Below are 26,190 nucleotides of genomic sequence, written 5' to 3'. Positions count from 1 at the left end.
GCAGTAGTTTTACTTGGATTGCAGTAGTCAAGACAGAGCAACGTCTGCAACTGACTTGCAGCTCACTTGCTTTCGCTGTTATGGGGATTGCTGCTGGTTTTTCTACATAGAGAGAGGGGGGTCATCTCTGCTGGGTCTTCCTGAGAATGAGATGCAGAAGCTGCAGTTAAACCAGATATAGGATATACTGTTGATGTCTCTGGAGAAACAAAAGCAACAAAAATGGTGGCAACAGCATTATGGAGTCAGTTGACTCTTACCTGCTGCCATTCAGCTCCCACACATGCAAGTGCTGTTAAATCCTCAGCAATTTCTGCAGTGACTTGCGACGAGATGAGCTTAAACCACCCGTGCGTGGCCAGGCTGTGACTCCTTCTCCCAGGCAGTGTGGGAGGTGGGAAGAAGGGATTCGTTTTTAAGACAAGGATTTAGTCAAAACCGGATCACTACAAAGTGCTCTTCAAAGGGCTGAAATGTCAGAGCCCTCTGAAAAGGCAGTGTGCGAATCCCCATTCATCAGAACACACTTTCCACGGGGGATGTGCCAGCTTAGCCCTCTGCAGACCCCACCAGCAGCCTATGCACACCACGCCGTGGCATACTTTAATGCATTGCTCTACTCTGCAAAGCCCCAGGTAAGCAGAGGTGCCAGCAGAGATGCTAAACTTGCTTATGAATATTGTCCTCAGCAGTTTTCCCCCTCCTCAGACCTTGAATAAACTGCTGTTCTTTCCATCCACTGGGGGAAATGGCATGTTCCCTTCAGGTGCCGTTTGGGCTGGTGGGATTTGCTGTGGCGGTGTGGCCATGGTGTGGTGCTGGTGGAGGTAACCACATAGGACTGAGTATATATATAGTCCTTCCAGACCCCCAGCTGTGGGGGTTTTCCCCTCCCAGACCCCAGACTTGTTGTTCAGGCTGCACTGCCAGCTTAGCTTGCTCTCTCAGGGCTTTTCCAATGCAATACATGGGTGGGAAGGACAGCAAATATATAAAAGAGAAAGTAACAGGGGCAGTAGGTGCAATCAAAGGGACTTGTTGCCAGCTGAGATCTTGTGTTGCACCTTCAGACACAGGATGGCTTCGCGCCTTTGTTTGCATCATAGCTCCTTGGGTTTGACTTTCATAGCCCAGTACTTAACCAGCAGCTGCCAAATGCTTAAGGGAATAAGTACAGTTATTACTAGGCAAGCTCACAGCTGCTTTTGTCTGCCAGGGCAGTTTTTGCCTGGCATGCATGGTAATGCTCTGGAGGTACGGACCATAATTACACAGCAGCCCCGAACAGCCAGCACACGCTTGGCACTTGGGGAGTGAGAAAACCCTGTGTTACGCTGCTGTCCTGTGCAACTTGAAGGACTCCTGCACTAACCTTCAACCCTGCCTTGGGCCACCTTTTCAGTGAGGGCTGTGGGGCATTGAGTACTCCTGCAGACCTCATCCCTGTTCATCTCCTGAGGGGATAAGTGAGCCTCCAGAACTGGAGACAAACCCCTAACTTGTGGGTTCCCTCCTGGTTTTAGGAAAACTCTGCTCACCTAGCGAGTCGGCACAAGGCTAGGTACAGTAGTGACACCCACGTGGAGCTGTGAACTTGCCCACCAGCATTGCCTTCAGGGATGTCCTGTCCTGCCCCTTCACAGCCCATCATCTGCCCCTGGGATCATGGCTTGGTGCCACCTTTATGTTCAGCTGCAGCCTGGCAAGTGGCAAATGCTGTTACATGACCCATCAGCCCAGCCAGGCCTAATTCAGTATTTCAGCTTAACTTGGGCTTAGCTACTTGCCCGAGTGAAGCGGGTGCTTGGGTGCCTTTGGGGCTTACTAAAAAATAATGTAAATAGCATGCAACCAAGCATCCCCCAGCCACTGACTTTACTGATATTTCAGTGAAGATTAAGTGCATAGATGAAATGGATTCAGAAATACACACAACATTTTCAGACATTGCTGAATGTTTCAAAGACACTGAGAAAATCAAAGAAAACAGTACATGGCCACTAAGTCCGTGTTTTATCCATTTTGTGTTCCTCCGCCCTCAGCTCAACATCTCAGGGTGCAAACTGGTGTAAATGGGAAGGACGTTGTCCGTAACACTGGAAAGAAGAGTGCTCCTGGAAGAGCTTGAGTTCAGAGTCTAACGGGAGCATAGTTTTTTGCCTCACCTGGTACTTACAGTCCTTCCAGAACTGAGGAAGGGCAGAACATCCTCCCCATCATGTTGGGACGGGTCTTGCTGGGCTTCGTGACCTCAGGACTGCAGGTCTGGCTTGCTTGGTTTTGGCTTGCTTGGCTTTTTCAAACTTTAATGCCAAACTTCCTTTGGCAGGTAATTTTCAGATTTGAAGGAATTCTCCAGCTAAAAAGAGAAACAATATGCCAGCATAACACATTTCAAGGAGCAGCAGAAATATGCAAAGATACTTAAAAATAATTAAATAAAATAAAGTTCATCTTAATCATTTCATGCAGAGAGTAAACAGAGAGGATTTGCTTATAAAGCCCTTTCGTGTACAACATGCAATTTTCCTGTAACTCTTTTCTAATGGGTTGCATGAGAGCCTGGATGCAAAGTAGCCACCTGGAGATGGGGAAGATCCTCCAGGAATTGCTTTGCATGTGGAAATGAATTTCAGTTCAGCCACTTCAGAACATTTTTTTTGTTTACTTTCCACTAACATGAAATCAGCCGCGATTGCGTCGCATGCGGGATTGGTTAGTTGGTTACATAATGCTTAATAAATCCAAGAGAAATAATATAAAACACATCATCCAGTCTGGGAAGAGTAGCAGTGTCTCAGCTGGTGTCACTAACCAGCCCGGACCAGGCATCAGCAAAGCATCTGAACCGACGCTGGGGGGATGCAGGGCCATGCCGCTGCGTGATGGATGCGATTAGGAAAAATGTTTGTGGCATGTTTATAGGCCTTGAAGACAGGCAGATTGCTTGGGCAGAGCGTGTGCATTGGTAAGGGTATATCAAAAAGCAGAGCTCACACTCCCACAGGGAGGGCAGCTTACCCCATCCCACAGGGCAAGGCAGGCGCGTGCTCACGCGCCCAGCCCCAGCTGTATCTGCTGCTCATGTAAGGTATTACTTCACCCTATTAATTTTCCTCTGGGTACTTTGTAAAATCATAACAGCCCTGTAAATAGAAAGAGCATGATTTGGTGATTAAATTATTTACCGCAGATTATTTCCGGAGGGGTGGTGTGGAAGAGAGAGGACATTGCGCTGAGATGTCAGCACTGACGGTCCCTGGGGAGCGAGAAGGAAGGGAGATGACCCAGGACAGGGCTGCCAGGCTAAACACAGAACAGTGGTGCTGAATTGCACCCAAAAAAATGGGGTGTGCAAGAAGAGTGCAGGTACCTCTGGCTCTGCAGTGCCAGTGCCCTGGCTTTCCCAGGAAGGCTGTTCAACCCATGGGTGCATCATCCCAAACACCCTCCGCTGCTTTGCATGGACCAGCTCTTCTCCTCCTTTCCCACATTTCCCTGCCTGCTCTGCTCCCCTGCTTTGCTTCTAGTCCCAGGGGAGACCTGCTGCCACTTTCACCCATGCTGTAGTTAAATACCAACAGAGGAAAAGCTGGGGATGAAGGGGTTAATTACTACAGGCTCAGCTCAAGCCAAGACTGTAAGTGACTCCCTATTGCTATTTCGAAAAGAGGCTGCCTGGAAAGGGAAAGGGGAAAAAAAAAAAAAAAAAAAAAAAGAGAAGTTTACTTTACAACCATCATTATTTCATCTGCAGAGTTTATACAATGGAAAATAAAAGCCAGGGTACATGAAGTCAAATCATTTCTGTTTCATTAATGGTATGGAAATCGTTTTGTTTTTATAGGGGAAAAACAAATGTGAACTTGATGTGTGTGTGTGCGCGCACATGCAACTCCCTTCATTGCAAAGGGCAGAGCAGTGAAATCCAGAAATAAAAAATGACTCAGAGGCCGTAGGATCTATGAGTCAGTTGAGCTGTTGTTGTTTTTAAACGCAAGTGAGAGCACAATATGGCAGATAATTGCCCGTGCAGCCCTCCCGTCGCAGGCGTCCCTGCCAGCCCAGCCGTCCTGCAGCAGCACGCCTGCTCCCTGCCAGCCCACGCTGGTCATGGGCACCAGCCAGACCCTGCACCAGCACCCAGACCTCCGGGACAAACCAGAGGGATGGAGCATGGGTTGTCCCAGCAGGAGCAACTCTGGGGAACAAAAAGTGACATCTGGGGCAGGAAACTTGAGATCTCCTGGAGGGGAAGCGTCTTACTGTGAGTGGAGGAGAAGAGTCCCTGGTGTTACCTCATTTCAGTACCTTGGGCATAAGCAAGATGGGATGTCGTGGTGGGTGGAGGAGGCGAGCGGCTCCAAGGGCAGAGGGAGGAGCGTGGGGTCAGGGTCCTCCTCCGCAGGCACAGACATCAACTGACTGAAATCAAAGAGAAACCGCTCCAGCCAAATCCTCCCCACCAAGTGTCCAGCTCACCCGGACAGTGCCAGCTTTGTTGGGGCACGACCCTGGGATACCTCTGTATCAAATGTCCCAACGCCCCAGAAGTGGGGTCATTGTGCTGATGCGTAGAAAACTTGCAAAAGGTACCCAAGAAATACCGGAGATTACCAAAGCAGAAGGACGGACAATATTCTTCAGAGCTCATATCTCCCTGGGGTGAAGTTAGATCATGATGTAATTTAACCATCTGAAAGAGATTGGAGAAGTCTGCTGGTACGATCCATACCCAATTTACTTTGTAATGGGACTAAGCAGTATTTGCTAAACACTTAATTTAAAGGGATATTTTCACAAAGGAAAAATAAGTGGTGGAATAAGTCAGTTACCAGCCTGTTTGAAGAAGGTCCAAGCAAACCAGAAATGCATACTGCATGTCTTTCTGGCACCAGGAAACACTGATGTCTAATGCAATCAAAATCAGTCCCTTTTTATTCACCAGGAAACTTTACTGGCTCATTCCTTGCTCCATACTGTACTCTGCCAAGTACGGTATTTATTATGCAGAACGATGCGGGACCACATACCTGAGGGCAGGGCCTGGTCCTCTGAAGCAAATGCAGCGTGAGCGCTGCTGGGCTTCCTGAGGGAGCCAGGGGCTAGTGCCTCGCAGGCGCAAAAAAACCCGGGATAGTAAGTTTTTTCAGCTCCATTTGGTCTGCCCTACCTCTCCTACGAAGATGAAGATACAGTGTTTGTAAAACACACGGATAGAGACCAGCGGCCTGATACTAAAAAGCTCTTTGGTTCAGCAGTGGAAAGTGGCACCAGATTCCATCACTGGGGAACAGAACTGAGCTGGATGCCAAGCTCCAGCTGAAATAAAAATACACCAGCTTGAGATCTAGTTCTGGGGAGGTCCTGCAGCACTGCGGGATGCTGCAGCGCGACTGGGCGCTTTCTGACAGATTGGATCTAGCTCAAGCCAGAGCTGCCTGTGGGAAACCTGGGACCTCTGTTGCACAGGTCATGCTGGACAATTGCAATGGGGACTTCTGACCCTGCATAGGATCTCCTGGAAATCAGGGACATAGGGATTACTCTGGCATCCAGGGCACTGATGGTTGCTTCATGGAGGTGTCATCTTAGGAGTAACCTGCCAATGGAGAACACCAAGGTCCTGGTGCTCTCACGTGGCTCCATGAGAGAGTGGGGCCCATCAGACCTGCTGCTGTTTTAGTCTTAAAAACAAGTACTGTATATAATAGGGAAGGAATTTGTTTGTTCTCATAATAATTTTATGAGAGGCTCTGTTATTGTGTAGTCATGTCATTATCCATGGGTGAAAGCCCAAGGCAAAGCCTAATCCTGAACTCAGTGACAGACAAAGGACTCACCACTGAGCCCAGGCTCACCCAGGTGGGAAAGCGGGTCTCAGCGCAGGTTGGGTTTCCATGAGGGAAATTACCCGGGGGTTCCAAGAGCAATGTGGCTGCAGGGCTGAGATACAGGTGCTCCCCAATCCTGTATTTAAGCATGCTCTTGGTTAGAGAAATCTGCACAGCATGGCAGCTAATCTCCCAGGCCTTAATCTCTCCAAGTGCAGAGCCCGGGGATTACAGGTTAACTGATCTGCGTGGAAAAGGTGATGCAGAGCTCCCAGAGCTGCTGCAATAACAGCAAGCTCGGAAGCCACCTGTAGTTGCTGAGTTAGCATCAGCTAACTCAGCTGTTAGCTGAGCTGAGGTGTTCAGAGATACACAGAAAAGAGGGAGTAGACCTCACTGTAAAGCATTTATGACCTAAAAATGATCAATTTTAATTTGTCATTGAAAAATAAAAGCAATTTAATGGCAAATTGCCCTTAAATTGTGGAAGGTCCCCTTCCATCTTGGGAGGGGAAGAGCTTTGGGGGAGGTGCAAGTTCCTTAGCATCTAACACCAAGCGCTTTTCCTTAAGCCCATCTGGTGCTTAGTTGTCACAAGACAACGCACCAAAGAGAATATTTGAGTAGTAAAACTGCCCATTCTGCCCCACAGAGAAAATGCATTGCATGCACATACCATCGCTTTGGCTATGGAGTGCCTTCTCCTCCCCTGTAACAAATGCACCCATGCCTCCACCTCTGTGCACCCCAGGCTTGTTCCTTAGTGATTCACCCTCCTTGGGGACCGCAGCGTGCAGAAAGCTGGAGCCAAAGTTAGGTGGTGGATGACCTACCTGCTATCTGGGGCTGCACTGGTAGAGAGGAGCTAATTAGAGCCCTATTTGTCCCGCTGTGTTCCTACAGCTGCAGTCACCATTGGCAGCTGAGCACCTGGCAAGTGAGCAAAAAGCTTATCTGTTGGGAGCTGACCGCCTCCGTGGCTGCAGTGATGGGACTGATACGGAATTCTCTTGGAGAGCTGTTTTAGATGACTCTTTCATGGAGGAAGAGGATGGGTTATTGACTATAGTGGTGGTGCTTCAATGGCCACCTTGCAGGTGGCCAAGCGGAGAGCGTGGATGCCCTGTGGGAAATGAGAGGCTTGAGGGCTGCCCCAACACACATGAAAAATGAACCTGATGTCCTTGGGTGGTGGCATCGCCCTTGCTGCTCTTGCAGGGGAGACTCAGGTACTTCTGGTGTAGTGTTTTTTTCCTTCATTCCTCTACTTGAAAATCAGCTTGTATTCTCTCAGTAACCTCCCTGGGGTCCCGATTACAGATACCAGAAAACTTGATCCCCTTCTCATGCACAAGAGAACAAGCCTTCCTATTGATAGGAAGCCAAGCTCACTGTGAGCCCACCTATCGGTGACTTCAAACCATCCTTCCAACTGTCGTTCCACAATAACTTTGACTAACTGTACTATTTATTGGCTCACATCACATCCTTATGGCTTCAATTTATTTTTGGAAAACTCAACCCACATTTAATTAGTTTATAGTTTGTTCCAAGTTTTGCTTATCCAGCTTTTTTTTTTTTGCCTTTTTTTTTTTGAAGTTTGTATTTTGATGTTTAGCATTTGCCTTGGCAACATCTGGAACCCCTTTATGGAAGTGTATTGTTACTTTTACTGCTTGTGCAGCTTTATTAAATCATCCGAGTATTAATATTGAAAGTGTTCATCTGGGTCTAATCAGGGCCAAGATGAGTGATGTGGCAGTTAAATTGTACCTACGGGCTAATGGTTCAAGGACATGAAGTCCTGAAGAAACTTGCAGTGGGCTTTGTGCTCTTCTTTTTAGCTTCCTAGGAGAAGGAGGGGGGGAAGAGATATTCCTGCTCTGACCTTTCTTGCAGAGCAGATAACAGAATCGCAGCCTGAGCTAGTTTAGAACAATTTGTCTCCAAAGAATTTTGTCCAGTTACAGCTATATTTCTGGATCTTGTTTCCATATTTAACTCTTTCATCTGCCCTGGCTTCTCTGCTCCACAGTGCGAACGACTGCCAAGTCAAGATCCCCACCATGCGCGCCAGTACAAAACTGCTGGGGCTGACGTTTTGCTCTAAGACCTCAAGCAAACCCTTGATATAAATAAGTAAACAACATACCCAATGGGTATAAACACATAAATAACAAACCCCATCACTCTTCCACATCAGTGACATCTACAGCCTGGGTTTGTCCATTTGCTTCTCCCTCCGCAGGGCCCCTAAATGTTCCCTGGGATGATGGTGCTGAGTGCACGGTCCTGCATGAGCATGCCACGAGCACAGCACGAGCCAGGGCATGGATGTGTTGAGCTGAGGGGGTGAAAGCACAAATATGGGACTGACACCACCAGAGCACAGCCCTGGGTGTGGTGTGGCTGGGTTTTGGGGGGAGCAAACCAACTTACCTTCAATTCTCTTTTCCTGCATAAGAACGCTGGTGGAGTTTGCAGAGCATGGCGGTTGTCAGTGTAGATCAAGAGCCCCACACAAATGCTTTCTGCTCATCCGCCCCCAAAAATCTTGTCCTCAAGAGGAGTTTTGCCCAGGATCCTGCGAGTCCTGCTCTGGCAGAGCGAGGCGGGGAGGCAGGGTTGGCTTGCACTGGCTGCAAGTGCTTCAAATCCTGGCTGAAGTAATGATTTCAGTAGCTAACCCTTGGATGGACGCGGGGTGTTGGGTCTGTTGAGGTCACCCACAAAATCCCTGGGTGCTTCAGCAGGGCCAGAGCAGCCCCATGGATGGGGGAATGCTGCGTGAGAGGTTGTGGGCAGTATCCTCACCCACTCCACTCCTAGCTTCCCCATTGCACAACATGATCCCAGCTTAGCCACAGTTTAAGCCTCGCACGGGTCATTTAACCCAAAATTTCCTTCTTCCAGCCTTCAGATGTAACAGGCTTTTCTGCAGCCAGGTTTCCCCTCCACCATTAACCTTGGCCTTACGTACGAGGCCACGGGAGCTTGTAAATGGTTTATTTCTGTGTGGGAGATTTCCAGCAGTTCTTTTATGGCTGTCTCATGGAGGGGGGTCTGGGCTGGTGAGGGAAGCGGAGCAGGCAAGCAAGATGCTGTCGGAGCCAGCTGTGCACCCCAGATTTTGGGAAGCAGAGAAGTTAAAAATCCCTTTTGGCAGTTGGGACAGTATATGCAATAAAAAGGAAAGGGACCGTAGGGTTGGCCATTGGCCACAGGCAGGTCACAGATGTGACCACTGAGAATGCAGGAGGCCCTGCAGGTTGCCCACAGACCCACGGTGCCTGCAGTTATTCTTCTTATCAGCAGGGCCTTGCTTGCAGGGGTTGAGGCTTTCTGAGCCACAGTCGGGGATTTTGCAGTTTGTTTCTTGTTCAAACTAATGGCTGGTGATGGAAAACCCCTGTGATGGCTGTGGCAGCACAGTGAGCCACAACTGCTCTATTCACAGGGACTGGGAGCACCCAGCGCTGCCAGGTGGCTCAGGGAAGCAGCAGCTGGAGAAGCATCAGTGACCTGACCCTTCAAAACATTAGCTCTGTAGTTCAGGTTCCTACCTGTACTCTCTTGAGTGCATTTATATAAGAAAAAAAATTATAAATATCTATTTCTACATAAGCCTCTTAGTGTCTTTTTTTTTTAAAAAAAAAAAGATGTTTAGCAGCCTTAAAACAGGAAGTTTAAATTTAGCTGGGATTTATCCCTTAACCAAGCATAGTTCATTCACCCTTTGTATAAAAATAGAGATAATTTTCTGCCTGTGAGATACATGCAGAGCAGTTCCACATGGGTAGCAGTTATTCCTGCCACTGCAGCTGGATCTGGCACTCCAGGGGCAGGAGAGCATCTCATGCTGGGCTGGGGCAGAGTGGGCAGCAGTGCCAGGACAGGAGCAGCCTCTGTCACACCAAAGCTTGGGAAGTCTCAGCCCATCATTTATTGCCAAAAATGCAGGTGCTCAGGGAGCGCGTGGCAAACATATTCCCCAGCTTGGGCTTGTTGAATGGGCACAGGGAGGTTGAGGAGGCAGCAGGAGAGGAGGGAGCTGCCCCAGCCTAGCTGTGGATCCCTTCCCACCACCCCTCTCCCTTTGGGGAGGGGTACCAGTAAAGCCTTCAGGCACACAGAAACCCAGAGGTGTCCGTTTTCAGACACTGTGTGCACTCAGGATGAGGGGAGATGTCGCTTTGAGCTGACGTTGTAGAGAGGAAGAAGTAAACTTCCCCTTGATGATAAACGGAACAGGAAATGAGGAGGGCAAATGTGGTTCTTTGTGGCTTCCCAGGGTCTGCAAAGCTCTTATCTGGGAGGACCTGCCTCCACAGCACCAGCATCACTCCATCCCCTCTAGGCTTTAGCAAAATCTAAAGCACATTCGACCAAGCAATGGAGAAAAATGAAAGCTATAAACAAATGCATGTAGAAATCGGGACAATTCAGGGTCCTCCACTGGTTGTGCAAATTGCTGAAAATGTGGTTATTTTTCCCCACTCTGGGCAAGCATGGCCACGCTCACGCTCCACCACCTCTCTGCCCTACAGCCTGCAGTGCCAGCGCCCGCCGCAGCCTGAAGACCAACCTGTGCAAATGGTGCGACTCCACTCTGCCGGCCTGCGAGGAGAAGGTGTGCTACAGCAACTGCAATCTCAACTCCTACTGCGAGGATCCCTACGAGATCTGCGTGGCCATATGGTAAGCAGCAATCCCCTCATCAAGGGGGAACGCAGGGGAAAAAGGGGTTCACAGGGCAGCAGCTCATGGGAACACACATGTATCTACCCCTGCACTTGAATTATTGTCCATTAAAATAATTCAGGACTTTCTCTTCCTCTCCTTTTGACTCCATTATAATCAAAATCACAATTTGCAGTAAAAAATTATTGGGTCTGCCCTATAATTAGTACTAGTTTATTTTCTAAATAAATTAAGCATTTAAGTGCCCAACACAAAGCATGGCAAGTTTGCAGGGGGGCCTCTTAAACCCCATAAACCCTTGAATTTAGCTTTACAGGCTGAACTCACTGGGCAATACCAGTAGCCCTGACCCCCAAACCCATGATGTCCTCCTGCATCAGGCTGGTGAAAGCCTGGTTCACATGCAGAGGCGCAGCTGAGGTCTGTCCCCATCCGGCGCATGGACATCTGACCTGGTACCGAATTGGGGTTTAACCCACTGTGTAAACCACCTCCTTCCATTACCTGGACAAGCCCTTTTCTGCTTCTCCTGGAGATGCTTGGAAGGGAAACACAATCTTGCACTTCAGGCCAAGCATATGCAGCATCGTTTGCCCGGAGGAGTGCCTCCACCAGCTTTTTTGGTCCCCATGAGCAAAACTAAAAAACTATCCATTTTGGTTCTCCCCAGAGTGATTTTCTCCTCTTTCCCTTTTAATTTGGTTGCCGAAGTGAAAGCCAGCTAAGCACTTATCGCTAGGCTTTATCTAAACCTGCTAATTAGTGTGAATGCTGTGCATCCTGCTTTCAGTAGGAGTTTGCCTCAACATAATTGTTCCGTTATGGACTTAAAAAAACCCAGAACACAAACCCAACATGAAACACAAACAAACAAAATCCACCCCGTGCCCCAAATTCCCCTACACAGCCATGGAGAAGCCACCTTAAACCCTGGGTAGGCAATCCAGCATCTCACTGGGTTTTCCCATTAACAGCCTACATGTACAGGAAAAAGCAAGGCCCCTGCAGCATAAATCCCCATGCCAGGAAAGCAATCCCATGGCACGGGATGGGGCTGCACCTCGCACCATGTATTGGAGGGGTGAGACAGTTGTGGGGTCACAAATAACCTGCCACCCCGCAGCCTCTTCCCAGCATCTCCCACCCCATCTTAAGCCCCATCCTGAGGTTGCAATCCCTTCAGGCAGGACTCACCTCCAAGCCACGCTCGCTGACTGTTGCTCACTTGCAAAGGCATATTTGGCTCATCTGAACTTGCACCGTGTGTGTATCACGGTCACAGCAGCCAGTTTGGCCCCGTGCTCCTGAGCAATGGGCTCACATCCTCCAGCATGCCCAGCCTGGGCAGCCCACGGAGGAGGGATCGCACCCTCCTGGGACTCTACAGTTGGAAGCCTCTCTGACAAATTACCTGGGAACCTCAAGAAAACAGAGGGAGCACTGATGCCAGGGCACTTTCCATGCCCTGTACCAGGAAGATGACAAATTTGTGTTCTTCCCACCGCTTTTATTTCTGACTTCCCAGCAGACCCCAAAGGCATTGTGAAACCTCTCCATACCTTCACCCTCCCGCTTTGCACTGCTAGGTTGGGAAGCAGAAGCTGTCCCTGAAAAAGTTGTTAATGGTTGTAATTTCCTTCAACACCCCCAGGAGTGGCTGCAAGGCTCGCCAGCTGCCCATAACCTCCATGGGGGCCAGCCACCCCCCGCCATTTGTCCTTGCCCTGGGACGGCTCTGCAAACCTGACTGGTGCTGGCTTATCCTGCCTCCTTTGGGGAAGGCCCCAGAAACAAGGGTTGAACACTGGCGCTCTGCTCTTAGGTGTTAATTAGTTCTTAATTACCCACTGGCTCTGTAATGGCAGGCACTGATCCTCCCCAGGTTGCATTTCCCAGGCTGGTGGTGCTGGCAGGGCAGGATCTGGCCCTGAGCTGCCCAGCATGTCTCGTTTGCCGTGCCAGCAGCCTGCATTAGGTCCACTTGGGCTCTCTGAGGGCAAGAAGCTCCATCACAACACCAACACCTGCCTCCTAATCCCATCTCCAAGCTCCAGCTCCTTCAGCTGCCACTGTCTGCCCCACAAAGGGACATAACCCAGTTCATGCTTGGCCATTCCTAAATCCACCTGGCCGCCCCAGTCTTTTAGGATCTCCATTTGCTCCCCAGACCTTTTCCTCACCCAGCTTAGGAACCATCAGGTAGAGATGAAGCCATAGGTCCAACAAGGATGACTCCACTGCACACCAAAAGAAGGGAGCGCCCACACACCAGGACACTGCTGTGCTGGACCCTCTTGCCAAGGTCCCGTGTTGAGTCAACACTGCTTGGATCCATTGGAAGAGCTGGAGTTTTCCAGCAAAATGAGCACCCTGTGCTTGAGGAGTCAGATGACAATCAGAGCCAAACCCATCCTTTTGCTCTACATGTGGCACATTTTCATGGCTTTAACAGGAGCCCTATCTAGGTGCTGGTGGGTAAAAAATGAGACGGACCTAACCTGGCTACTGCGCATTGGTGGTTAAAAAAGCTCTGAGGACACTATGGAGCTATACCTGGTGCTACGAGCCACATTTCAGTGAGTAACTGGAGTTTCATGAAAGAGACCTTTTGGTAATAAGCCTTGAAATATTTCACCTGTTCTCACTGCACTTGCTGAATGCTTGCACACAGGTAAATGCAGCACAAGCACCGGGATATTTTGCATCTTCACTCCAGAAACAGAAAAATCTCTTGGGAAGTCTTCAGCCCCCAGTGCCTGTCTCTCAGCTGGTGGGAGGGTTGTCTTTGTCTCCCCTGGCTGATGTTATGACCATCTCTGACATGGGGGTTGTTACACAGAGCTGAAGAAATATGCAGAGATTAAAAAAAAAGAAAAAAATAAAAGCAGGTCCATCCTTTCTTTTTGAAACAAAGAACAAATTATCTTTAAATGCCAAGAAATTATGCTTTTACCTCCCTCTTAATTATCTAAATGGAAATAAGCTAGGGCTTATTTGCCATCGCGTCCCTGGCTGCACCAAGCCCCAGCGCTCCTCTGCCCCAGACCCAGTGAGGACTAGGACACCATCAGGTGACAAAGCAGGTTTCATTCATAGTTGCTCAGTGTCTGAAGCCTTGGTATAAACGCAGACACAGCCCCATTGTCCAGGAGTTGTATCGCCTTCACGTTATAATTTGGCAGTTCCAAAGGTCAAGCCATTTCTAGAAATAGCCCCGGCCAGCAACTGAAGGGCTCTGCTCCCACAGGGTGCTGGAGGCAGGAGCAAATGGCTCTGCAAGGACAGGGTGCAACAACCAGCAATTAGCCCAGAGCGAGCCCGGGGGTGAGATGGTGCTTATGGGCTCCACCTGCACACAAGGGTTGAGAGGAGGAGGAGGGAAGCGCAAGTCAAGCAGTTGTTGGTGAGCAGGCATTTTGGCCCCCATGTCTCCCTCTCCTGCACAGGTGAAATTTGGGCAGCAGAGACCCCAGTCCCTCCTGAGACAGAGATGTTTCGACTTGTATTGCAGCAGAGGTGACATACGAGTTGGGACCCTCATTTTGGAGGGTTCCCTTAGGACCATACAGCCCCAAAACCTTCTGGCCTAGCAGCTGGTGTTGGTAAAGGAGGGATTTTGCCTCAAATTCCATGCAGGGCACTCAGCCTTAGGATCAGCACTACCTGATTGGAGGTGTGATTATGAACTGGTGAATTATCTACTGGAAACAAGGGGAGTCTCTGGCTCACATCCGACTATTGGCGTATGCTAAACATTTCTCTTTTCACCATTTGGAAGTGATAAAGGACTTTAACAAAGCCCCTCCAAAGCACGTATAATTAGAATTATACCAGAGCTGCTGCAAGCAACTCATACCTTACACAACTTAAAACAAATTATTTTAAAATCCAGTTTAAGATGACATGCAAGTGACATGAGGGTTGAGACACTAGACTAACACTTTGTTGGTTCATTTGACATGCACAGGAGACAGGACAACGAGAGCATCAGGATCAGCACGCTCTGCCACAACCCCCACCACCCCATTGAAAACCTCATGGTCCCCAACTACAACACATCGCGCTGCATCATGAGCCACCAGCCCAGCGAGGACGGGATCATCTACATCTGTGGCTGCGTGGACGAGCAGGAGTGCAACGATAAACTTATTTTCGAAAACCACACCAATGGTGAGTACATTTGTTAATGTTATTTATGGGGGGAGAAGCACCCAACACCAATGACAAATAACTTGTATTTCCAATAGAGTATGAGATGCAATGCCAGAAAGAGCTCTTTCAGCATCTTCTTTGGCCTCCCTATATAGAAATAGGTAAAATTTGTACCCCGTTACTGAGCCCAGTATTTTGTCTGTGGCTAAACGATCCCTCCCAGAAATGCCTCCAGCCTTGATCTGGAAACATCAGGCAATGGAAAATCCACCATATCTCTCAGTAGGCTGTGCCCTTCAGCGCAGGGCGAATCAACCAGGCAACGCGAAAGCTGACGTAACCCAGCATGAGTCAATGCTCTGAAAGCTTTAAATAAATCGCGCCCGGAGCAAATCCTGCCCCGGCACACCCACGGGAACCGCTGGCGTCCGCCATGGCTGCAGCCCAAAAAGGTGGTGGTGCTGGGGCGTGGGGCTCGGCACACAGCAGTGCATCCCCTGCCACTCTCCTGGGGATTTCTGCAGTGGCGTGTCCCCCAGGCAGGGATGGCCAGAGCAGCCCCGGTGCTGTACGCATGCATAAGCATGGCTTGGCAAGCCTCTGGATGCTTCTGCAGATGGCTGGGGATCCAACAGGAGCTGTAAATCCACAGGAGGGAAAACTAAGAGGCAGGTCATTTTTGTACCCCAGGAGGGTCACATACTTTAGAAATGCTTCCAGCTAAGTCCCGAGCCTTTGGGGGCTTTTCCAAACCTCCCTAACTCCAAATGGACCAGGTTTATCCAGATGCCCACCAAGAATCTGACCCATAAAGAAAGCAAAGTGAAACGCCTTCGATTTTTCATAATTACAGAGCAATGAAATGCTGAAAATGAGCCTAAACATAACCTGCAAGTCAGCGGCATAGCTTCTCCCGCAATGCAAAGGGGGGAGGGGGGGAAAAAAATCACATAAAATGCAACTTCTCAGAACAAACAAGCCACTTTAAATGAAGGCAAATGATGCTAAATTTGGCAGTTCCTTACTGCTTCCCAAGCCAAACATAACAGGTACACGCACTTCTAGGGAGAGATAGTCAAATCCCAAAGCCGATGCTGGGATATGTAATTTCACACAAAAAAAGACAACTGGCTCATTGGAAATGCCACCCCCACCAAAGGCTTCCACGAACAGCCTCCTCCTGCCAGCCGGCACGTAAAGTGCTGAAACTCAGAGAAAGAGCAGTGCGGGCCTTAATTATCTCCTCTCAGATTTGGTTTGTGAGACTAGCTTGGCAAGCCCCAGACTCAGAGACCCCATTGTTTATGTCCTTTTCTTCTGATTTAAGGGATCATTTGCATTTTAAATATTAACTTATGGTCATCTTCAATTGTGTAGACAACTGCTAAGCAGAGAACTATCTAATAGAGAGGAGCACTTCTCCAAATGCTGAAACAGGCAGATTTTTTGTCCCCTTTCTTGATTTCTTAAGCTCTGCATTCAGGTCTGGTCTGGGCACTGCCCTAGCACCGGGGACCCCATCAGAGCTCAGAGATCACCATGATGAACACATGGAGGCATCATTTCCTGAAGCCATGCAAGCAGAAGCCCATTGGACACCTTGGGAAGATGCTGGGCAGGCTTGAGCATGCAGAGTCCTCTCCACCCGTGAACTCGCTGTGCCTGGCCCCGAGGTCCATCTCACCTCAGCAGAGATGGAAAGACCCACGCAGCTACGTTCAACAAGGCATAGATTTATAGAGCCATGGTTATGGACAGAGCAACTACATTTGCTTTCTGTGGAAGAGTTCTAGGTCATGCTGCAACCCCTCCATACTAAAAGGCTTGCATCAGGAAGGGGCATCCTCACAAAGGAATTTGCTGAAGTTGTGTTAACTTCCCCTTCTCAGGGCTCGTGCACGCAACTCCCTTAAAAATATCTTCTCTTTCAGTGTTTCAAAGATGGGATCTTAAGAAGCATCGGGTAAATCCATTAAAGCAGTAGGTGATATCCAGGCCTAACGCTTTCCAAAATAAACATATTCCTGAGTTAGTTATTGATTTATATCAGTTCAGGTTGATCTTGTGGTTTGAACCTGATGCCTATTTTAGAAACGCTTTCACAGCCTTGCAGAAATTAGCTGCAGCACATTTTTTTGAAATTTGCCAAGGAAAATAGCTAAACGCTCTGTTTTTCCAGAACTTGAATTATGATCTGCACACACTGAGGTCAAACAGCGAGAGTTTTGCTTATGGAATGATTCTTATCCCTCTTCCCCTGGGTTATTATACTTGGCAGAAAAACCTCTGAGTAAGATTTTACTTGAATATCTCTACTGAAGTCAGCATGTTTATTCCAGGAATTGTGAACATCAAAGCATCAGACAATTATATGTTGTGTGAGGTTTAGGGCTTTTCGTGTGCTCCCCCTCTGATGATCTGAAGGCTGACGGGGCTTAAAAGAAATAAAACAAAAGCAGCCATGGCTGCTTAGTTGAAGGGACTCAGTGTTGTAATGTGGTGAGGAAGGAGATGCCAACACTGGCAGACAGCACTGAAATGATGTTCCCTTACACTAAGTATTGTGCAAAGCATCCTGGCGTGGCCCTGGGTCCCGCACGCTGCCCACCGCCCCCCAGCATCCCTCCCAGCTCTCCGTGTGCTGCAGGGGTCCAGCAAAGGCCCAGCCCCAAACCCCCTCAGAGATTTGATCTATTCCAGCCTTGCTTCAGCTTCATCACCATTATTTCCACCCTGGCTCCCCTCACCATGAGCGCAAGCGGCACTTGGGAGCCACCAAAAGGCAGCTGAGCCGCACAGGGTGCATCACCTAGCCCAGTTAACACAGGCTGGCATCCTGAACCCTCACTTGATAAACGGAGCTAAATTTGAGACCTGAACCAAGCAGCTCTCTTAATAACTGCCTACCTCTGGCTTCTTTGCCAGGATGGGGTTTGTGTAGTGTTCATTGGGGGCCCGCAAAGGGCTGCGCTTCATTAACAGCTTTGCATATTTTCCTCCTCCATGTGATGAAAACAAGCTCTTGCAGACCTATGGCGGCAGCACCCTCACCTTTGCTTTCCTCCCCACAGGCTATTCCATGCTGCAGAGCAAAGAGGTCATCCCGGTGGCTGCCATCAGCCTCCTGCCCCCACTGCTGGTGGCTGTGATGATCACAGTGATATTTTACCTCTGCCGCACACAGAAGCAGCGCAAGAGAGCCAAGGCATGGGGCGGGAAGACGGGGCAGCCGCCAGCACTGCCAGAGCCAGGGAGGTCCGCTGAGCGGGAGGAGAAGTTGTCCGTGCTGATGGACGAGAGCCCAGCTGGTGCCAGCCCCACCTGTGCCAGCAGCCGCCCCACCGAGCTGCTCCCCATCGAGCTGGACGAGATGGTGGGCAAAGGGCAGTTTGCAGAGGTGTGGAGGGCCAAGCTGAGCCACAGCCGCTCAGGGCAGTACGAGACGGTGGCTGTGAAGATCTTCCCCTGTGAGGAGTACTCCTCCTGGAAGAATGAGAGCCAGATCTTCACTGATGCCAGCCTCAAGCATGACAGCGTCCTGCGGTTCCTCACCGCCGAGGACCGGGGCGCGGGGCCCCGCCGGGAGTATTGGCTCATCACCGCCTACCACAGCCGGGGCAACCTCAAGGACTACCTCTCCCACCATGTCCTGAGCTGGATGGACCTGCAGAAGATGGCGGGCTCCCTGGTGAGCGGGGTGGCCCACCTCCACAGCGACTACACCACCTGTGGCAGGCCAAAAATCCCCATCGCCCACCGGGACATCAAAAGCACCAACGTCCTAGTGAAGAATGAGCAGGAGTGTGTGCTCTGCGACTTTGGCATCGCCATACGCCTTGACCCTTCCCTGACAGTGGACGACTTTGCCAACAGCGGGCAGGCAAGTATGACCCACCAGCTCTCCTCAGAGGGGAACTTTGCAAGCCACCCCTGGTCACCCCAAGGCCAAAGTCCTCACCCGACCCTGCTAACACCTCTCTCCTCTTTGCGGGCAGGTGGGCACCGCCAGGTACATGGCCCCAGAGGTCCTGGAGTCCCGGGTAAATCTGGAAGACCTGGAGTCTTTCAAGCAGATGGATGTCTACTCCATGGCCCTTGTTTTGTGGGAAATGGCCTCCAGATGTGAAGTGGTAGGAGGTAAGAGCATCACACCTGGGTTGCCACACGCCTTTTTGCTCCCTTCCTCCCCATACAGGACCATGGCTCACTCCCACAACCCTGCTGCTGGCATGGGACCTGATTTGGGGTGGTCTGGGTCTCCGAAGGGCTGCTAAGAGCTGGTGGCAGATCCTCCTCTACGGCTGCCTGCTCTGTGTGCTGCGGCTCGAGGGGGCTGGCTCAGTAGCTGAGGAGCAGGACGGGACCCCAGTGGGTCATCTGGTCCAGCCCCCGCTCAAAGCCGGCCAGCCGCCAAGTCACATCCGAGTCAGTACTGGCAATGCAAAGCAAACCAAGCCGGAAGAGCCGAAGCTGCCTCCCCCTCCCTGGCCACAAGCACTTTTTTTTTTCCAGACAACACCAGAGAGTTTATGTTGCAACAGGGACTCACAAACTCCAGCCTCCAACAGAGCCATGTTCCCCCTCACTTCCCAGAGCCACATCCTGGCATCCGAAATTGCATGTAGCAAAACATTTAATTAACTGTCCTGCTGTTAGCCCCTGCCTGCCCTTCTGCCTGTTCCCCTCTCTTCCTTTTCTAGCTCTCTCTCCTGTTCCTCCCCTCTCCCACCTACTTGCAATACAAGCCCATGGAGCTGCAAGAAGCTCCAACCCTTGGCAAGAAAGCTGCTCCAACCGCGCCATGTGCTACATGCTAGGTGGTGGGAGAGCCTTGCATGGCTCAGATGCCCTGTGTATCCTTTGCTCCTGAGCCAGTGTCCCAGGCCATCCTTCCCCACTCGCATTTCACCTGCATTTGCATCCAGGCAGGAGCTGGCAGAAACCAGGTGGCCTCTCACCTCTGCAACAGGGAGTTTCTCCTTGGCATCCCACAATATGGGATTGCTTTTCTGGAAGGGCCATTTCTCCTTAACCAGATCCCTGCATGCAGCAGGAATCTGGATGCTGGTACCGTAGCCACCTCTCCCATCTTTCACCAGCACAACACATTTGACTTGCTCAAAATATGTCTCACCCACCAGACAGATCAAATCCTTTGTACTGTATCTCTTGGGTTCAGGAAGGCGGTCAGATGTTTCCTCTGTCCTGTCTCTGAGAACAACCTCTACATGAAAACCCAGCAATACATTTCTGTGTTCAAATTCTAAATTTTTTCCAGATCTGTTTGTTTTTGCAGACTGATAAAAACAAGTTTATTTTTATCTGGTGGACCATACCAAAGCAAAGCAGTGAATGCGTGAAAAACATCCTGTAATGCTGCTGTTGCTTCCTTGCAGAGGTAAAGAATTATGAGCTGCCTTTTGGGTCAAAAGTCCAGGAGCAGCCCTGCGTGGATACCATGAGGGACATCGTGCTGCATGGCAGAGGGCGCCCCGAGATCCCAAGCAGCTGGCTGGTACATCAGGTAAGCTGGGAGTAGCTGGTTCAGAAAAGAGCAACCCACATTGTCCTGCCTCAGTAACCTACCTGGGCCCTGTGTCCAGATCCTTCTTGGCTGACTGAGCCCACATAAGCCCCACTAGATCCATTTCCCTGGAGTACAGCAAAATGTATTGATCAATAGCCACGATCAGGAAGCATTATGAATGCCAAGCGATGGTATTCAGTTACCTTGCAGATAACACCAAAATAGAGCGTTTTAGCACAAGCTATTTTCATGAAACAGTAAATTATTTGAGTCTACCCCATTTCTACCATAACCACCATATACAGAAACCACTAGTTCAGGAAACACATGGTTCCTCGCACACAGCCAGGGGAGGAAGGGGCGTCCAGCCACCTGCCTGCATAGTAGTGGAGGTTTCAAGCTCAAAATTACCTCTAACAAAAGAGGTCAGGATTTGACACTTGAGAAGGACTTCTGCAAGGAAAACCAAAATGGGAAGCATCTCCCTCAAGTGAAACAACCAGGAAACACACATGAAACTGATAGCAGGGAACCTGCTAGGCTCACGTCTTGCCAACAGGAAGTCCCTCACCAGCCTTCAGCTCAGAGGGTCTGAAAGCACAGAAAGCGTGTCCCAGTCCTCTAGAATAGAGATACTTCAGCAATGATGAGATGTGCTTTGTTGAAACCATTCCCAAGCACACCCAGACCAACCAGGTCCAGAAACATATCTACCTCCTGGCCCTGACATGGACTTCTCTTCTCCATGTCCAATACTTTCTTCCATGCAGAGGACACAAGGGTAACAGGCACGCTGACAGAGATTTTAACATCTTGCCTGACTTTAGTACTACTTAAATTTCACACAGCTTGTGGAAAAACACCATCCACTGATCAACAGTTCAGTTTACCTGAAAAACAAGCTGAAACATTGTGCCTGCTGGTTCACAGAACCTTGCAGTGTTCAGTGCATCATTTTGCAGTATCCACCCATAAAACACACTGCTACTGCTTCCCCGCTGTCTGGATGGCGTATAAGGCCAGGCTTTTCAAGAGGAAAGATACAATTTCGTGATCTTAGAAGGCCACGTGCTCCCTACAATATCTCCTCTCAAACCCACATTTGGCCGAAGACTCACACCCAACCTGACCAACCAAAGCTGCAAACAGCATCAAATGAATCTGTGGTTTCTGCTGGACCATCTATCAGTCGGCGAGTCCATTTCTGAAGTTCACCCAGCCTTCTTCCTTGATGAAGGCAAATACTACAACTTCAGTCAGCACTGCTACATATTTGAAGCCTTTGAGTATTCACCACAGGCGTTCACCTCCCAGGGTCTCTGATAAACTTTGAAACCACAGGAAAAATACAGAGAGGCTTGGGTTGTCAAAAATCACACTCTGATAGAGCCTGACCATAACTGCGCTGTTTGCTGAGCTGAAGAAGGGCTGACTGCAATCACCTCCGAGAAATAATGTTGCTGTAGTTGGGTTGGTCCAGCATGTAAACAGAGCAAGGCTTATAGGTAGTAACTTTTATTAGACCACCTGATACTCACTGGGGAAGAGGAACAGAAAAGCCACATTGTGTTCCTGAAAGCTTGCCTCTGACTAATCTTAGCTGATCTAATAAACATCTCCTTACAAGCCTGGCTTTACACTATTTCCAGGCATTTTCCAACCAGCTTCCTCAGGATGCAGCATAGGGCAGCACCATCTGCTGGGAAGTAGCAGAAAGCCACTGGTTTGTGCCACTCCTGGGGTCTGCAGCTTCCTGCAGGAGGAAGCATTGGGTGACACCAAGAAAGGGTGACAAATTACTTACCCAAACAGGAGGCACGCATAGACATTCGCACCAACAAAAACAAGTTTGATCCAGAGCTCCAAATGTTCCAACTTCCATGTTCCAATCACCAGGATCACGCTCAGTCAAGTGAAGAACTACATTGTCGACCACGGTTTAAGATTTTCAGCAGACATAAGCATTAATTTCCGACAGAGCTGACTCGCCCAGCATGCTGCCCGTCAGCAGCTCCAGGGCAACTGTTTGCACAGCAGCACAATAAATCCCACTGAAGAAATTTATCCCCATCCAGATAACTTACAAAACACCTTAAGTCCATGCTTTTACCTCACTTCACACCCCACCACATTTTAAAAAAACAAAAAGTGGTTATTGAGACCAGGTAAATTCCTGGATCCTGCTCACGAAGCAGCGGAACAGACAGTTGTACTGGCACAACCAAAGGGCTGGTGCAGGATGGGAAGGAGCAGCAGCAGCTTATGTCAATATTGGCACTAAAAATATACTTGCAAAACTCAGCATCCTTTGGAAATCAGAGATAATCAAATGTAAAACCCAAACTGAGTCCATTTTGTGAGCGTAACAAGATGTTCCAGTTGTAGCATCCAAAAGATCATCATCACTACTTACAAGGCAAACTGCAAACAAATGTCATTATTTCGGGGCAAAATACACACAGAAAATCTAATGACTAAGCCATATGACACTGCCATGGTCTGTTTGAGAAAAGGCTTATTTTAGAAGCTTCAGCTAAGCTAGATCATTTTTGCATGTTAATCAATTATCCTCAAATCCTTTCAACTAAGCTAATAAATGAGTGACATAAGAGGCACCGAAACACACCATCTGTCAGTTTTGCTGCACAATCCTGCTCTAATCTGCACCCATTACAGAAGATTTAGTACGATAAACCTTAGTGGAGAGCAGCGAGTTCAGAGAAAGGTGCAGAAGGACAGATGACGGTACATCTCTGTAGGACTTGCATTTTCCTCTTGCATTGGTCTGAGACTTTTGGGCTCTCTTAATTGCAAATTAAGAAATACACAAAAACCACTGAAAAACATGAAGCCTTATTTTGAATAATGATGTTTTTAACCGTGTGGCAACCTTGGTTGACAACAATGTAAAAAGCAATAGCACACGATAGGAATTTGTATAGGCAAAGGGAAGTTCAACATAGCTTCTGGTGCTACCTGTGTTACTAGTTTAGGAGTGGGAAAAATACCAGCCGAATACTGCCATTTTGTTTCTAAGTCCAAAATATTGGGACTCTTCAGAGCAGTACACAACTGGGGAAAAAATACATTACTGGGAGACATAACTATTTTAACTGACAGGAACTGAATGTGTTCTGGAGCACACTGGGAAGCACCCATTCCCACCTAAACCAAGACACTAAATGGCGAGAAAACAAAGTTCAGCCGCACACTGCAATGACTATTTGGCACACTGCACCCTTTCAGAAAGCTGCTAGAACAAGAAGCCATCTCTAAGTGGTTTAATTCCAAGCTTGCCTTTGAACCTCCCCCCCACCCCTCCCCTCCGTCCAGGTGCAACAGCCAGAGCACAGGCTTGAAACCCAGGCAGCTGGGCTCAGCTGCCAGCCACGCAGCCAGCCTGCAGGCCGCCATCTGCACCTCTCCTGTCCCTCCCGATTGTAGGGTGCTCCGATCTGAACGGGCAGGGCTGAGACAGCAGCAGGAGGGCCTAATTCCCTTGGACCCCTATTTAAATCTCACAGTCAATACAAACCAATTTCCAGGGAGCATGGAAAATGGGACCAGATTCCAGGTGAGCTGAGGCTGCTGGTCTAACCAAGCAGTGCCAGTAATGGTGCAAGCGCTGGCATTTGCCACAGCTTACCAAGGCTGTTTCCTCCTGTGCTTAAGCCTGGCCAAAAATAGCATTTCTGCAGGAGGCTGTCAAAAGTATGGTAAAACGCCATGATGGCTTTAGATCAGCTTCTAGCTCCTCTTCCTCCTGCCTTCAGATCTTAATTTCAGCCCTTCTGACTGCAGGGAATGCGTTTTCTGTGCGACACCATCACGGAGTGCTGGGACCACGACCCTGAGGCTCGCCTCACCGCCCACTGCGTGGCCGAGCGCTTCAACCTGATGGCACAGATGGATTGCGATGACATCCTCAATAACAACACAGACAACGAGGCCAGCAAAACAGCTTCTCCAGGGGGGGAGCACCAGGACAGTGATGGGAGCAGAAATATGCAGTGACCCAGCAGGCAAAAAACCTCATCATGAGGAATGAGAGGATAAGTGAGAAGCATTTAGCTCATGGGAAAAAAAACTTCGTTTTGTTTTTCAAAATGGAACTAAGATCTAGTCCGTAACTTATTTATAAGATCTGTTTCCTCCCACATACAGTGAACTGTGGAATCAATATTTTGGTTAAAGTGCAACAATATATATGAACTGATTTTGTACTTTAAATGTATAATGATGCAAAGCATTCCTTTTATTATTTTTTAAAATAATTATGTTTAATCTGTTATTAATAAGCACCTGAATTCCATGTCTATCTTTTGAAGTCGTTCCATACTGCTGTCATGAGTTTCTCTAACTGCTTATTCTGCAGAGACTGAGACAATTTTCAATTTTCCTTTTTTAATGGCCTCCACAAACACACAAAAACACAAACCTGTTGTAGCAGCAGAAAAAAAAATCTTGGGATGTAACACACCCTCAGTAGAAAAAAAATGCTGGCACCCAAGAAAATTATTCATTGATCAGACAGTCCTTCATAGAGTGCAAAGATACCCAATCATCCAGTTTGTAAAAGCCTGATGGGCTGCAACTCCAACGCACCTTTTTTTCACTCGGGAATTCTCAGGTATACTTGATAGTTCAGGTAGGTGCAAGAAGTTTCTTCAACAGACAAAAAAAAGCATGACCAATATACACACTGCTGTTTCACCCTAAGAAGTCTCCATACAGAGCATCGAGACAACTCTCTCCCCACATCAGTCCCGTTTCCAGCCACCTGTAGCCAGAGTTGTGCCACAGTAACACCATCAACACAAATGCGTTGGCTAATTCTTCTTGCAACTCTTTCACACCCCTCTGCTGTGTTGCTCAACCTGAAGAAACATGATCAGACAGAACCAGGATCTTTACTCCTGTAACCACCAGACCAAGCCAGGCTGCCTCTGTAGCGGAAAGGCAATTAAGGACAGGTAAGTCACACCTCCCTCTGAACCCTGGCACTGTGCAAACCTTAATCCCTCCACCCTTGGGAGCAAAAGGTAATAAAAACCTTAGCTGCTACTAAGAAGCCCTGCAAGCCCATACCTGACACTCACCTACACAGAGGCATACCTTTCCAGATCGCATCCAAGAGGAATGCTTTGCTTGCCAGCACACAGCTGCATGGATCAACCCCTACCAGAGAGGGGAAGGGAGAAAACTGTACATCAGCCACAAGCTTTCTACAACTGAGGCTCCCCGATGTGGAGCAGGGAAGCAGATCTGCAAGGCTGTATTGGTTTTCTAAAATGCACAGCTACGACAGCACCAGCCCATATAAAAAGCTGGTTTTTTTCCCCCTCGCTATTGTGTCCACCTCTTTGGATCATTTCCACAGCTCCTGAATTAAAAGCCCAGAACAAAATTGGCTCTAATCCCTTCAAAGAAGGGTGGGAGTGAATTAGGTTGCATCAAATCTGAACAATAAAACGTAACTTCAGCTACCATGTATAAGTCTCCACTTGCAACTGTGACCATACCTTTCATTTTAGGGACACGGTTTAGTGGTGGACTTGGCAGTGTTAGGTTTATGGTGGGACACAATGATCTTAAAAGTCTTTTCCAACCTAAACAATTCTAAGATTCTCACCAATTCCCTGGTACCTCCTGTCAGCTTATGACATTTTCAAGCCAACCCCCTTCTCCTGAAGCATGACCTCCCCAGTTCACTATAAACACACCCTTTCCACCTGCCTGACTTCAGTCTCAGTTCTTTAATATATTAACCACTGCTCTGCTGTATGTAGGCCCAAGAGAAATAGACAGCATGAGGCAGCTTTTCTGATATGGAGATAATAAACTACAGGAACACACTGAACTCCCCTAGACTGTCCAATCTTTCTTTCCCACAACATTCAGTGCAGAATTCCCTGTCAAGTTTTGCGCCAAGTTGTTTGGCCATAACACTGATTAATATGTTTACTTGTTCTTCCA

General features: G+C 48.8%; 1 protein-coding gene across 1 annotated transcript in view; it reads left to right on the top strand.

Moving 5' to 3' along the window:
- LOC142057271 (TGF-beta receptor type-2-like) overlaps positions 1-24,530 on the top strand; it is a 33,704-nt gene extending 9,174 nt beyond the window's left edge. The window contains exons 2-7 of the mRNA XM_075092977.1: positions 10,382-10,532; positions 14,503-14,705; positions 17,759-18,567; positions 18,683-18,824; positions 20,084-20,211; positions 24,016-24,530. Coding sequence (XP_074949078.1) covers positions 10,382-10,532; positions 14,503-14,705; positions 17,759-18,567; positions 18,683-18,824; positions 20,084-20,211; positions 24,016-24,228 — 1,646 coding nt within the window. The 3' untranslated portion in view covers positions 24,229-24,530. The remainder of the gene's footprint in view (positions 1-10,381; positions 10,533-14,502; positions 14,706-17,758; positions 18,568-18,682; positions 18,825-20,083; positions 20,212-24,015) is intronic.
- Positions 24,531-26,190: the final 1,660 nt, after the last annotated feature.

This window comes from Phalacrocorax aristotelis, chromosome 5 (assembly GCF_949628215.1).
Source record: "Phalacrocorax aristotelis chromosome 5, bGulAri2.1, whole genome shotgun sequence".
Classification (NCBI taxonomy): Eukaryota; Metazoa; Chordata; class Aves; order Suliformes; family Phalacrocoracidae; genus Phalacrocorax; species Phalacrocorax aristotelis.
The sequence above is the reverse complement of the archived record's forward strand: the minus strand, read 5'-3'. Positions and strand labels throughout refer to the sequence as shown.